A 15,517-nucleotide genomic window follows, 5' to 3' on the forward strand; every position below is an offset into this window, starting at 1 on the left:
CTTGGTCAGGAAAAGACCATCAGAAAAATAATCTGTTTCAATGAAAGGAAAATATAAATCTTATAATGGGATTCTTTGGAGCAAAAGGATTGTTTTTAGTTGCGTGCAAGCGACTCTATAAGTCACTCCATCTGTACGTAATACTTTTGTGCTTGGCCTTTTTGGTTAAGATCAAAGGTCTGTTATTAATAGATGCTGTTCTTAGCTTTTTAAGCTTTTCTTGGCCTTTTCGCCAAGATCAAAGTGTAATATATGTTCCAGCAGATACTGCAAGCAAAGACCATATGTGGAGGCAATCCCACATAAGATCTTGGTCAATGTAGAGGCAACACTTCATACCAATTGTCACTATCCAGCTCCCCTACTCTCCGGGGAGTTGGTCCCCATTTCCCCTTCACTCCTCACATTAAAAATCGGCCTTATGCCTAATTTGCTTGGTGGGAGAGCAAATAAATACCCTTTTCTTGGCCTTGGTCGAGCCAAGATCAAAGTGTAGTATCTGTTCTTACTACATGCTGTACTTATTGTGATATAAAGTGGGAGATCACTTTTCTGTATTAATTTAATGTAAAATGATCACCCGCTTTACAACCAGACAGTCTCAAAGCCATTCAAGTCATTCTCCAGATCATTCAAGTTGTTTTTGAAGGATTCCAGTTATTTTTTAAGCATTCAAGTCATTCTTAAGGTCATTCAATTCATCCTTAAGTTCATTAAAGTCATTCCAAGTCATTTACTTTTTATTTAAGTCATTTCAGCCCATTTTTTGGTCATTTTAGTTCATCTTTAAGAATTTCATGTCAATCCTACATTCACACATTCATTCATTACACGAGAGCACACGACTAATGGCCTTGTTCTAGTTGGGTTTGGTAAAAATGAATTTTAGATAACTAATTGAGGGAGACAGGTACAATAACTTAGATTCAAAATGTCTGTTTTTGTGTCTGGGAAATGTCATTTGGTCCATCTGTTGTTGTAAGTCCTAGACCACCAAGCAAATGATGGGAATTGAACCTTGGAAGATAATACAGTTTCTTTGAGAGAAAAGTAATTTGAGTTGAAGAGAAAGGGGAAAAAAAAGAATTAAAGAGATATGGTTACGAAAGAGAAAAAAGAGATTCATAAGAAAAGAAAAAGGATATAAAATGGACTAGAGAAAGGAAAGAGTAATCTTTAAATGACAAAGGGGGAAGAAACCAATTTTATAAAAACGATTGTGTTGTGGTTTAGAGGGTCTTTTGCTGGTTTGCAATGAGCAGTGAACATCGTCTTGGCCTCTCGCCTGGTGGGGCAGGGACCAAACCCCCCAAAAAAGCTAGGCTGAAAAGCTCTTGTTCCTAGTTAGGAAATTGTTTATACAAACTTTAGTACAACCTGCACCAGAAAGTCATTGAGAACTCAAAGAACTTAGTTTTCCATGTACAAAGTTTACTATCAAGCTTTTCTTTTTTTTTTTTTTTTTTTTTAAATTATTTTTGTTCACTAGAAATGCTCAGAGTAATTTTTTTTTGAACTATTGAATTGAAACGTTTTCTTACAGCACTGATGCCAAATTGCAACTGAGAAGGGCAACATACAAGCCATTCATTAAAGCATCTACGAAGGATGAACTCAACCACAGCATCTGACGACGAACGGCTGAAGATAAGAGTTGCCACATAGACTTAGGGTCATGCACGTTTTGCGTGCCCTGAGCAGCAGAACAGTATTTTCCGGTGACCAGTGAGAGTCTGGTCACCCTCGAGGTGTCCACCACTAGACAATTAAGAATGTAGCCCTGCTGGGTTGCATCTATGGTCCTGTGAGCCAGGAACGACGAACACGGCCAGGGGTACATCACAAGTATGCTCTCGTGAACCAGGATCCGACAGATGCGGCCCGGAGGAGTATAGGGTTATAGCAGTTAAAAATGTGTCGGCTTATAGAAGCATCTATAATATAAATCTCACCTGTCTGTTTAAATGTATGTATGCCTGCCTACAACTTTTGACAAAGGCGACGGATTTTCAGGAGATCGGTATGCTTTGGAAGCTCGATCCTTTGGATGACAAATATCGAGAAATTGGTTAAAAACATTCATTCCTTCACCCTCAACTGGGCACTTCTCCACAGGGAGGGGTCGCTTTTTTTTTTTTTCGCCATATTTTCAAAAGTCATCCCCTCTTTTCGATTGACTAGCCTTAATTTAAAACTTTATCACTTCCGGTTTGGTGATGGACGCAACAGCAAAATGTCATGTTTTTTTTTTTCACATTCTTTTCCTCCTTCATGGTGCGGGTTCGAGCCTGCCTGAATACTAACACTTTTTTTTGCTCAACACACTCCTCCAAACAATCAGGTAATGCTTATTCCAAGACTAGTCTTGGAATAAGCATATCTCTCTTGGAATAAAATGAAAACTATAAATAAATAGCCAGACTGTTTGTCTGACTATTCTATATTTTTCATTTAAAAAAATTTTTTATTTTTTTTTATTACATTTTCACCCCAAACTAGGTACAGTGCCACTTTGATGTAGGGGGCTACTATAAGGGCCATAAGTTGAAGGGATACTATGTAGGGAGTTGAGCAGCAAGATGTCTTTTCACATTACACTTGAACTTCTGCATGTCAGTACAGTTGGGGAAGCAGAAATCCGGAAGGGAATTCCAAAGTGTAATAGTTCTGAGGAAGAAACTATTGGAGTAGAAGCCTTTCTTACATCTAGGGATCTGTGCAGGGGTGGGACTTTGCTGCTTGTTAAATTTGTCGAGGGTATTTATGTCAAGGGGGTACAAGGGCTTGTAGCTCGTTGGAGCATCCACCATTAAAATATTTGTAAAATAGGCAGAGGGCTGCAACATAGGTTGAAGCTTAAATAACAGTTCAGGTTGGCAGAGAAAATTGACCAAGTCCTATCTGCTTATCCTTCAGCTAACATTCACGTATGTGGAGACTTCAATGTTCACAACGTCGAATGGTTGACCCACTCAAACAAGACCGATGATGAGGGGAGGTTCCGTCATGATTTCTCCATTGCCTATGACCTCACTCAGATTGTTCAGGAACCCACCCGTGTGCCCGACAATGACAGCCAGTATGCGAGCCTACTAGACCTTTTTCTCACAACTTGCCCTGAACTATGTTCAGTTTCTGTTCTGTCGCCTCTTGGATCTTCTGACCACTCTGTTGTATCAATTAAGATAAAAACGAAATGTCATATGTCCCCAGACATACCTCTCCATCGTACAGTATATCGATACACTAAGGCTGACTGGGATAGCTTCCGTACATTTATATCTGATCTACCTCTGCATTCCATGTTTAAAAAGGATGTGTCCTCTATAGTATTAGACCTGACGGAATGGTTAATTGTAGGTATTGACCGTTTCATACCCTCGAAAAAGTTTCAGCAAAAACCTAACAGCCAGCCATGGTTCTCTCCAGAATGTGCTGCTGCCATTGCGCACAGAAATCACTTTTTCCACTGCTTCCAACGTAATAGATGTATGGAAACTAAAGCCGCTTTCAGGACTGCCAGTAACCATTGTAACAAAGTAATAAAGAACGCAAGAGAGTTGTATGCTCAATCTGTTAAGTCCAAAGTAGCTGAGCAGCGGCTTGGTTCCCACCAGTTTTGGCAAATAGCAAACAGAATCCTGAACAGAAGCGTGTGCTCCATCCCAACTATTATCAATGGACCTGAGGTAATCTCGTCAACATCAGACAAAGCCAAACTCTTTGCCAAGAACTTTGCAGCTAATTCTACCCTTTGCGACCAAGGCCGCCAACCCCCAATATTTCCTCCCGTATCAGAAAACACGCTATGTGATATACGTATATCTGTACGTGATGTTGCCAAGCTAATCCAAAACCTTGATTCCAGTAAAGTAACTGGCCCTGACGGTATTCCAATTATAGTACTCAACAAACTACAACCTCAACTAGCGCCCATACTTACAAAACTGTTTAAACGTTGTCTTAAGGAGAATAGTTTCCCATCTCCCTGGAAAATCTCATCAGTATGCCCTGTATTTAAGAATTCAGGTGATCGCTCATCCCCCTCTCAGTACAGGCCAATAAGTCTCCTGTGCGTCATGAGTAAGTTGCTGGAATCTGTTAAATACAGAAGTAATCAACCATCTCAACAAAATAACCTTCTTAGTGACACTCAATATGGTTTCCGTTCTGCTAGATCTACAGCAGATGTGCTTACAGTTATATCTCATAGGATTAACAAATCTCTCGACGGAGGCAACCTTTCTAGGGCAATTGCTCTTGACATATCTAAGGCCTTTGATAGGGTATGGCATAAAGGTTTACTTCACAAGATCTCCAGCTATACCATAGCTGGAAATGTCTTCTCAATTATTAAATCATTTCTTTCTGATAGGTTCATAAGAGTAGTAGTTGAGGGGCAAAAATCAGAAGCTCACAGTATTAATTCCGGTGTCCCTCAGGGGTCCATCCAGGGCCCAACTCTTTTCCTGATCTACATTAATGATCTTCCAAATCACATCCTTACATCATTTGTAGACATTTACACTGATGACACTACCATTTATGGTAGTACATCTAAGACAGTAAACAAGTTCTCTCCAATTCTCTCTCCTCTGATCTTGAGCACATAGTACAATGGGGAAAGGAGTGGCTGGTTACTTTTAATGCATCTAAAACCAAGCTTCTCTCTTTACATCAACATTCTGATCCACATCTGGCATCAACTGAAATGAATGGCTCTCGTCTTCAGGAGGCCTCAAGTTTTGACAAGCTTCTGGGCTTGACCTTTACTCCTGATCTTAAATGGAACACGTACATCAAATCTGTTGCCACGGCCGCTGGAAAAATGGTGGGATCTTTCTATCGATCTGGTAAATATCTCACTGCTGATGATATTCTCTATCTATATAAGAGCCAGATACGTCCAAGGATGGAATACTGTTGCCACATCTGGGCAGGAGCTGCTAGAAAGGACTTGTCCTGCCTTGATAGAGTTCAAAATAGACTTCGTAGCCTAGTAGGATATGTCCTTTTCTCTTCCTTGCAACCTTTATCTCACGGAAGAGATATTGCGAGTTTGTCTCTGATGTATCGTTATTTTCATGGAAGGTGTTCGACTGAGCTTCAATCTATGGTCCCCCCTCGCCAAACTTTCACAAGAAACACTCGTCTAGCTGTAAATACTATCAATAATTCCCCCCACTCTTTATCTGTGTCTAAACCTAAACGTAGATTCCATGAACAAAGCTTCTTTCTTAGAACTGCACGCCTGTGGAATTGTCTTCCGTTTTCCTGCTTTCCAGCTGACTACAATATGGTAGTGTTCAAGTCCAACGTAAATAAGTTCTTGATGAGCCGTTCTATATAAGTTATCAAATTTACCAAATTTTCATTACTAATGATTACTACGTTGTCCAATTTCTACTGTACACTCTTTAACCCTTATCCTTGAGTGGCCTCTTGGCCTTGATAAGTGGTGATGCCTATGTAAAAGAAAAAAAAAAGAAGCTCTTTTGAACCCTGTCCAGAAGTGAGAGACTAGTAGCAGATGCTCCAGTCCAAATGTGACCATACTCCATACATAGGCGAATGGTGGCCTTGTAGAGGTACAGGATACCTTCAGGTGTAACTTTCTAACACGGCAGAAAGAGCCCACCTTCTTTGCAGCAGCCTGGGCAATGCTCTCGATGTATCTGTTCCAACTCATGTTCCCTGTGAATGTTAAGCCGAAGAGTTTGAACGAAATAGCTTCGGATAATGTATTTTTAGCCATAACTATGATGGAGAAAGTTTCTTGTAATTATTAAAAAGAAACGAGCTTAGTCTAGGCAGCATTTAACGTTACTATCCATTTTTGGCTCCATTCCACTACAGATTGGAGGTCTTCCTCTAGGGGTTCCATCATTGCTTTGGATAGGTGTTCATTTGTTTTCCTCTCGTGTCAGTTATAGAGTGTGGTGTCGCCAGCAAATATACCCATCTCATAGACAATTTCATCAGGGAGGTCATTTATAAATATCATTTTATTCTAAGATGCGTCTATGGGCCAACACGTTTTATACTTCATATCTGGTGAACGCACGTACGTGCTTTTTCAGCTTAAAACTAGAAAGTTCTACGTGCATTAACAGCTAGCACAACCTCAATAAAACACAAGGATGGACTTTTTTTTACTTTTTTTAAAATTTTCTTTGAGGAGAAAAAGCGAAAAAGAAAAAAGAAAGAAAGAAAAAAAAAAGAAAAAAAAGAAAAAAAAGAAAAAAAAGAAAAAAAAGAAAAAAAAAGAAAAAAAAGAAAAAAAAGAAAAAAAAAGAAAAAGAAAGAAAAAGAAAGAAAAAAAAAGAAAAAGAAAGAAAAAGAAAGAAAAAAAAAGAAAAAGAAAAAAAAAGAAAAAAAAAGAAAAAAAAGAAAAAAAAAGAAAAAAAAAGAAAAAAAAAGAGAAAGAAAGAAAAAAAGAAAAAAAAGAAAGAAAGAAAAAAAAGAAAGAAAGAAAAAAAAGAAAGAAAAAAAAGAAAAAAAAGAAAAAAAAAAAAAGAAAAAAAAGAAAAAAAAGAAGAAAAAAAAGAAAAAAATAAAAAAAAAAAAGAAAGAAAGAAAGAAAGAAAGAAAGAAAGAAAAAGAGCAACAAAACTAAACATGAATAGTATTTCTCGCAATTCTTAACTATTGGACATTCGCTGGAAGAAACTTCTTAAAATAATTGCAAATTTTACCAACCGTTATAAAATATAAACTTAAAATTGTATAAAGGAAGAAAATACAGAGGCATTAACTTAAGGATTATATGCTATCTGGGTAAAGAAGTCTGTGTGTGTGTGTGTGTGTGTTTTTTTTTTTTTAATAGAACTCCATTACTAATCCAACACATTTTGTGCTTCCATTACTTCCTCTTCATGGTTTGTATTTCTCATATTTATCTCCATTTGGTTTGTTGCATTCTATTACCTGAAAAAAAGCAAAAACATTCGCAAATGCTGACCGCCTTCGTCTAACTTGGTTATTAAAGAAATGCTTGCTAATCATGATACTCAGATATTCTTCTGAGTCCCATGGTTTTTATATTATTTTGGTGTAAGTTTTCATGATTTTGTTGGTGTATGTGGCAACACCAAACCAAGGGCTATTCTACCTGTGATCTTATCAGATAGTGCTTATCCATATGTAGAAATAACAATGCACTATTATACATTGTAAGTGTTAAATGTTTACAATAATGAATGTTTATCAGTAATTGTTTCAATCGCCTATAACCCAGAAACCAAGCATTTCTAGACCTATGTTTATGGGAACTCTTTCCATCATTTGTACATAATCCTCAAGTTATAGCATCGATTTTACAAACAGTTGTATAAAACATTAAAGCAGAAAATAATCTTAAAAAGTACTTGCCACTCAATGTATCTTCTGTATAGTCAATCTTTTGCATAAGAGCTTGTATAACGTTTGCCATATCTGGAAAGAACAAAAACGAATAGAAATTATCCAATTTTATTAAACAATTTTAGTGATTAAAGAGATTTTCTTATATGTATTTCAAGATTTATTGATAAAACTTGAAAAAAAATTCAATTTTGAGAATTTAAAAAAAAAAAAAACAATTTCTAAGATTCTAGTAAATTGTGAAGATGTATAAAAGTGAAATTTTGGTCAGTAGAGGATTGAGGACATGCGTTGTATGGAGAGAAATTATGTGTAATGCAAATCTTAAAGACGAACTTAGATCTGATGGGGGAAGAGAAAGATTAGATTGGAATAGCACAAGGAGATGTGTATAGATCAGGAAACTGTTCGTCTTGTTACATTGAAAGAACGGATAATAGTTCGGAGGGTTAATAAATGTTGAACAGTTAAGGTAGTACGATCAGTTGGCAGGGGAAGGCTAAGAATAACATGTTAAGTGATATAGAGGAGTTTGAAAGAAAGGATAAATGAAGACCTGGCTAGAAATGGGTTGGTTTGGAAGTCAATTTCTAAAACACAAAGAATCAATATTTCAGTGAGCATTTAGAGATGCGCTTTTGTCATTCTAAAAGGAGAGAACTTGAATGCTTACTAGACACGATCCTCGAGTGTCTGAAGACTCTCTGCAGGGCTACTCGGTGTATGGGGCAAAAGTTTAATATTTCTATTATAACTTCTATTTCTCTACTTTTCTCTAAGTGTTTCTTTTCCTCCTTTCCAGTTTTAAACCTGTTTCTCCCCTCTTCTCTGCCCAACTCGTTCCTCTAGCTGGACACACACACACACACACACACACACACACACACACACACACACACACACACACACACACACACACACACAGGTAACTATCTACTGTATAAGATTCATCAAGGAATAAGTCGGCATTTTCTTACCAAATTAGTATATAATAATACCGACCCCCCCCACACACATATTTGACGAAATCTTCCCTATTGACTCCTAGAGAATGAATACATTTTTCTAAATTTTAAGATATTGGATATTCCTCCAGGGCAACGCTGATCAAGAGCATACTAAATTTGTGGACGTCTGTATGTCCAACAAAAAAACAAAAACAAAAAAAACAAAAAAAACACAGACATATACACAGATACCTATTGCCCTTTAGGTATACATTAATAATTCTACTCTAGTAAAAATACTTATACGAGGTTCAGAGGTGAAAGTATGAGATCTTTGGGTTCTTTGATTTTCTCAAGCATTGTTATGCATGGGTATTGCTAGTTAATCATTTTTATTAGATATTTTTATGAGAAAGTATGTCTACATAACAATTTCTATGTAATAGGATTTATTTTTTGCAGTCACATAGAACTAGGTAAATTATAAAAAGAAAAAAAAATGTTTGACAAAATATGTACTTTTAATGGTAATTATGGGATTTTAGAATAAAATTCAAATTCTGCAATTTTAAACTTTTAAAAAATATAAGCATCGTTTTTCAATTCTTGAACTTTGATTCACCAGTAAAAGTCAAAAAATCATTTGACTTCATTTTTACATTGATATAATACTGAATCTAAAGAAACGCAAAGCAAAAAAATCTAATTTATCCAAAGTACAATGCAATATACAGTGAATTGTTTTTAATTCGTTAAGTCATTTTGGTAAATTATCCACAAATCTTCATAAAAAATTTGCATTTTATATTTTACATTGTTTTTTCCATAGCTATTTTAAAAGTTAACCCCCCCCCCAAAAAAAAAACAATTATACAGGCATATCTTACTAATATTGAACCACAAAGATCATTACCTTTATAATGAACAATTTTGATAAGAATTGCAAAATTAAACTCCTAATCACCGAGAATTATCCTATTTTAACGAAATTTCCAGCTCATATTCATAAAAAGCTGCACATATGTGGTTCCCCTCTGGTGCTGCATGTGAGATGACACCACAAAAAATAGTGAAGAAATGATGAATGTGAGAAGTGTGAAGGGCCAACGTTGCCTTCACATTTTCGCCAAGTTTCAGAAAAATCTAATGGATGGGGAAAAAGTTATGGGGTAAAAAGTGTCATTTTTTGCAATTTTGAGGCATATGTGACCACTTTTGAGCTTCTGGGAATGTCGAATCCCAGTGAAAATAGACAAACGGTGCAGTTTCATGCCTTAAGACATGTATATTTGAATTCAGTACCATGGAAAACCACGATACAGTCAGACATATAAAATTTTTGAGTAATATGAAAAAAGAGCTCCAAAAAAGGCATGTTTTTTTTTAAGTTCTAAAAGTCGCAGAGTGATGCGAACCAGAATTTTGCCAGAATCACCCATACTGAATTTATATTAAAAACAATGGTTTCCACATTTTGGCCAGGTTTCAAGAAAATCTAATGGATGGATCAAATGCTATGGGGTAAAAGTGTCATTTTTGGCCATTTTTGACCTCTTGAGTCCCTGGGGACACCGAATCCCATTGTAAATGGATAACGGTACAGTTTCAGGCCTTAACACATGTATATTTGAGTTGATCACCGTGAAAAACCACTATGCAGTCACACATAAGTTTTTGTTGAGAAATATGAAAAAAAGAGCCACAAAAAGGGGCATTTTTAGCACTGAAAGTCCCCAGGAACGCGAACCAGAATTTTGCCAGGATCACCCATACTGGATTTATATTAAGAACAATGGGCTTCACATTTTGGCCAAGGTTCAGAAAAATCTAATGGATGGCTCAAAACTTATGAAGCAAAACGTCTCATTTTTGGCCATTTTGGTGCATTTTTGATCTCTTGAGACCCTGAGGACTCAACAGGAATTTTGCAAAAAAAGATTTTTTTACTGTGCACATCTATTTAATGAAATACAATTTGTGGCAAAATTTCAGAAAAAAACTAATGGACGGTTATCTGGCAATCGTCCGGACTAACGGACACACACACGGACGCCACTGAAAACATAGGCCCCTCGTCGATAAATCGGGGGACTAATAAAATATACATACATAAATTAATATAAGTTACTTTATTTTGTTTTATTTTTTTTCACTCTTTCATTGCAAACAAGGTTAATATTACCACTTGGAATGCAAGGAGTACTATTTGGGATCCTGTCTAACAGGGGAATGTGGGGAGTTGACCAGCAAGATGTCTGTTCGCATTACATTAAACTTCTGCAGATTAGTACAGTCAGGGAAACAGAAACAGAGGGAATTAAAAAGTTTAGCAGTCTGAGGGAAGAAAATATTAGAATAGAAGGCTTTCTGGCATCTAAAGACCTCAACAGTGAAGGGGCGGGATTTTGCTGCTTGCCAGACTAATCAGGACTATGTACGTCAAGGAGGCAGGGGTGCTAGGAGTTCATCAGAACACATTCCATTAAAGTATTTGTAAAACAGTCAAAGGCATGCAACATGGTGGCGATGGGATGGAGTTTGGCTGATAATATGGGACCTATTAAATTTGGAAACTCTTTTTTGGACCTGTCGTCCAAGAACGAGAGACTAGCGGTAGATGCACCAGCCCAAATGTGGCACCGATATTTACTCCGTACATAGGCGAATTGTGGCTTTGTAAAGATAGAGAGTGATTTCCTAGCACGGTAGGAGTCCACCTTCTTTGCATCAACCTTATTGATAAAAATGGTTTCAGAATTTGTAACCATTTACTAAAAAGAACACAAAAAAAGAAAAAAGTGAAATCTTAAGATAAAATTAGAGAAAAACGTTTTGTGATATTTAATATAGATTAATGAAACATTTAATGCAATCTCCATGAATTACTAATGAAATAGTGTTGTGAATTCAAAATGAGGTTTTATCATTCCACAATTTTATTTAAAAAAAAATATCTATTATATAAAAGCAACTTCGTGTGTGCGAGTTCGTTCCCTATGTACTCTAAAATAGTCGAGCTGATATTTAGGAAATTTCACATAAAGGTACTTTATATATCTGGCTATGTTCTTAGGTTTTGTCTTGGAATGTCTTCAATAAATATTGATAATCTGAAGAATCGGATGAAAGAAGGAACAGGCGATTTTGACCAAAGTTAACCTCTTAAACAGCCTAACATCACAAGTGCATTTGAGAAATTTTATTGCCACACAAGCCGAAAGGCCCGGCATATAAAATCAACAGTAGGTTCTTTGATCTGAGAGGGGCGTGTTCGAAATAGCCATGATACTTGATATTTGCATTTTAAACTTTAATTCAAGCCATTATAAAATCTTTATAAAATCAACAGTAGGTTCTCTACAGTGCAATGTAGACTGCAATGTATTGTGGATTAAAGCACTGCAGAGAATCATGTGAAGCGTCCTCTCAGTACACTGATGGGTTCCTAACTAGAGCAGGCAATCAATCGATTTGATTGAAAAATGGTCGATTTCACTGATTTTGATGACAATAATAAAATATAAAAGTGTGAAACATTTGTTAATCATCATTCAATCTCGAGCAACGTTGGGTCTCCCTGCTAGTATATATTCTATTTTAATATATATTTGATCAAAATTATTTAATCTTAATTTTCAAATTATTTTTTCTTTTAAGTTTTATTTTATTTTTTTTTTTTACATTTTTATAAATGTTTAACTTTTATATGTATGACATTTTCTGTAAATTATTTAATGGCATAAAAAATATTTAAATTAGTCAATCTATTAAAATTAGTATTTTAATTATGCACTCTATGCTCATGAAATGGTAAGTTATAAGAAAAACGACAAAACGAATGAGTTTTGCTAATCGTTTTGTAAATCATGATATTCTAATGTAATTTAATAAATTACGTCACAATGGTAACATTTTGTATGGCGTTCTTTATACTCGACCTCAGCTTAGATAAGAGACAGGCTAAGATAGAAAGTTGTTGCAGTCGCTAAAACAGCCATTCCTTTCAACCCCAACTTATTTTATATCCTGTTTTAATGCTTCAGCGTTTATCGCTTTCATAAATACTCTATGAGGTTAAGATATAGGTCACTTCTTGACCAGTTCAGGGTTGGATAAAATGTTATGTACAACATTCATGCTGGTATCATCGCATGAATGTTTTTCTAGTTTCGAATTTGAACATGCGCTGAACTGAAAATATTTTGATTTGGCAAATTCCACATGGTTGAAATTGTACACATGCCAAATCTTTTCAAGTTTTGTAGTGGAATTGCAAAGCGATTCAGACAAAAGCTAAACAGTAAATGGCTCAAATAAATTACCCCTTTTCTGTTTCTGGTTTTGATAAACAGTAAAACCAGAGAGAAACAGGGACTTTACCGGCCGGCCGCTCAGAAATAACTCAAAACTTAGCTTAACCCCTTCCCTGCACCTTTGGCTGAAGGGGGGGGGGCAGGAGGCGAAACGGACTCAATAACTCGCATACAACCTTCATCTCGTTCACACATTACACATCAGCGACACCTTGGTTAAAGTCAGTGTCCCTAATGATGGAGGCCTGAACAACGCTGAAAGAGAGAAACAGACAAAATATCAAAGTCTCATGATATGAAAAGAAATTGGAATCTTAGGGAGATTTCAATCATGCCAGTTATTATAGGTGCGACAGGGCTTATGAAGAAGAACCTGAAGTCCTATCTAACTAATATTCCTGGTGAACCAAGTGCAAGAGAGATCCAGACAATTGCACTTAAGGGAACAATGAGGATACTAAAAAGAGCTCTCGGCTGGTATCAATAAAAAGCAGGGAAATGTTGGCAGCTGGTTTGACTGCCCCATACCCAGCATTATAACCTTAGAAGAAAATGAAAAAAAAAAAAAAAGTGACAGTCAGGGAAACAAACAAATTGCTACTCGGTTATACACGCAGCAACAAGAACAAGGTAAACCAACGCACACATACACAATGCTACGCTGCCAAATGTTCACATACGTTTATTACTTACATACGCATATTCACGCCATGAGCGTCCTGAAATATGACTAATTCAACTTTTTTCACCCAAACACCTGCTTTACACCATGAACATTTACCGATTAAAAATAATTTTTATAACTTTATCTCTTGTATAAAAATGTTTTGTTTATCCAGATTCTCTAACCTTTATTTCTATATAGAATATGCAAACATCGAGTTATATATACTAGCAGGCTGTCGGGCGTTGCCCGGCCATAAAACTGCTTGAATATATTTCAAGTTATGCAGATTTCATATTATTATAAAGCGAATTATCTATTATTATATTGTACTCAATATATAATGGTGATTTCAAAAGTTTAAAAAAAAAAAAAAAAAAAAAAAAAAAAAGACATCGGCCAGAATCGGAAAAAAAATAAAAAATTTAGTGCTCCAGCCACTTTCTTTACCGTTTGAGCGATCAACCTCTATCTCACAGAAGAGATGTTGCGAGTTTGTCTCTGATGTATCGTTATTTTCATGGAAGGTGTTCGACTGAGCTTCAATCTATGGTCCCCCCTCGCCAAACTTTCACAAGAAACACTCGTCTAGCTGTAAATACTATCAATAATTCCCCCCACTCTTTATCTGTGCCTAAACCTAAACGTAGATTCCATGAACAAAGCTTCTTTCTTAGAACTGCACGCCTGTGGAATTGTCTTCCGTTTTCCTGCTTTCCGGCTGACTACAATATGGTTGTGTTCAAGTCTAAAGTAAATAAGTTCTGGATGAGCCGTTCCATATAAGTTATCAAATTTACCAAATTTTCATTACTAATGATTACTATATTGTCCAATTTCTACTGTACACTCTTTAACCCTTATCCTTGAGTGGCCTCTTGGCCTTGATAATGTGGTGATGCCTATGTAAAAAAAAAAAAAAACAAAAAAAAAACATCTTGAATTAAACCACTTCTAGCTAGGAACGAATTTGCACATAATAAATATATATACATAATATATGTTGGCAAGTTGAAATGAACAGTTTGCGTTATTCATCCATCCAAACAAAGATTTTATTCGCTATAAGCCATCCTTGGTGTATGATTACTATTTCCTGTTAATTTGAGTGTTATGTGACCAATAGTTTAAGAGTTTATCGGTTAAATATTTTCACACACACATCTGTTTGATTTATATAGATAAAAAGTAAAGATAGTTTTTGCCTGATTTCTTGAAGCTTTCTTAACAAAAAGTATATAATTAAAACTGTTCAGTCAGTTTAGACAAATATCGTTATGAGTTGATAAAAACAGACTTCATTTCCAATTAATTTCGTCCACTCATATTTAATTCAGAATTCGATTCCAGTCTGATGACAAAACATTGTTTAAAGTTTGTTCGTATTTTTAAATCATAATTCATTTTTTTTCCTTGACGAGACGGAGAGAAAAATAGATTTTTTTTTTTTAAAGAGGATTTAAAATCTTATATTTAACCCAAATAACATTTTCTTTTCTAGACGAAAATATGCTATTTTAGATATGTACATTATCAAATGAACGTAAAATGTCTGCCAGGCAATGCCAAGAGTAAAGAGAAAAGGAAATCACACAGAAGCAATAAATACAGCCGCACTAGAAGCGGTCTTCAAGTCCAACATAAACAAACTCCTGACAAACCGCCCCCTTAAGACACTATCAAAACCCCAAATACTACTGATTACTACAATACTATCTCATTGATTACTGTACACACAATAACTCTTATCCCTGAGTGGCCTTTGGGCCTTGATAAGTGGTGACCCCTATGTAAAAAAAAAAGAAAAAAAGTTTGTCAATATAGAGATATTTCATGAGTTTGCTTAAATAATCAAATTATACCAAATTCCCACTTCTAACGATTGCTGCACTGTTGTGCTGATGACTACCGTATACTTATTAACCTTTATCCTCTAGTGACTTTCGGACCTTGATAATGTGGTAAAAAAATTGAGGATACAAGCAAGCAAGTCTTAAATACAGTCTTAGATCTAATGACCTCAGAGGAAGATTAGATTCGAACAGTACAGGGATATAAGTGCAGAACAGGGCACCTTGTTCGTACAATCACATTGAAAGAATGGAGGAAAGATGTAAAACAGTTGAAATAGCAAGGTCAGTTTGCAGAGAAAGGGTAAGGAAGACATGGAAGTGATAAGGATAAACTTTAGAAGGAGGGATAAATAAAGACTTGGCCAGAAATAGGTTAGT

The 15,517-nt window shown here is 35.8% G+C and overlaps 1 protein-coding gene across 6 annotated transcripts in view; it reads right to left on the reverse strand.

Annotated features, from left to right (window-relative positions):
* Positions 1-15,517, reverse strand: part of LOC145280022 (very long chain fatty acid elongase 2-like) — a 153,309-nt gene that overhangs the window by 54,538 nt on the left and 83,254 nt on the right. For 5 of the 6 annotated variants that reach the window (XM_080131676.1, XM_080131680.1, XM_080131677.1 and 2 more), the window contains exon 2: positions 7,372-7,434. In XM_080131676.1, coding sequence (XP_079987802.1) covers positions 7,372-7,432 — 61 coding nt within the window. In that variant the 5' untranslated portion in view covers positions 7,433-7,434. Of the gene's footprint in view, positions 1-7,371; positions 7,435-13,736; positions 13,877-15,517 lie in introns of those variants that run through there. The other variant, XM_080131679.1, reaches the window with a different exon arrangement.

This window comes from Euprymna scolopes, chromosome 7 (genome assembly GCF_053919585.1).
Source record: "Euprymna scolopes isolate OS-2025 chromosome 7, ASM5391958v1, whole genome shotgun sequence".
In the NCBI taxonomy this organism is placed as follows: domain Eukaryota; kingdom Metazoa; phylum Mollusca; class Cephalopoda; order Sepiida; family Sepiolidae; genus Euprymna; species Euprymna scolopes.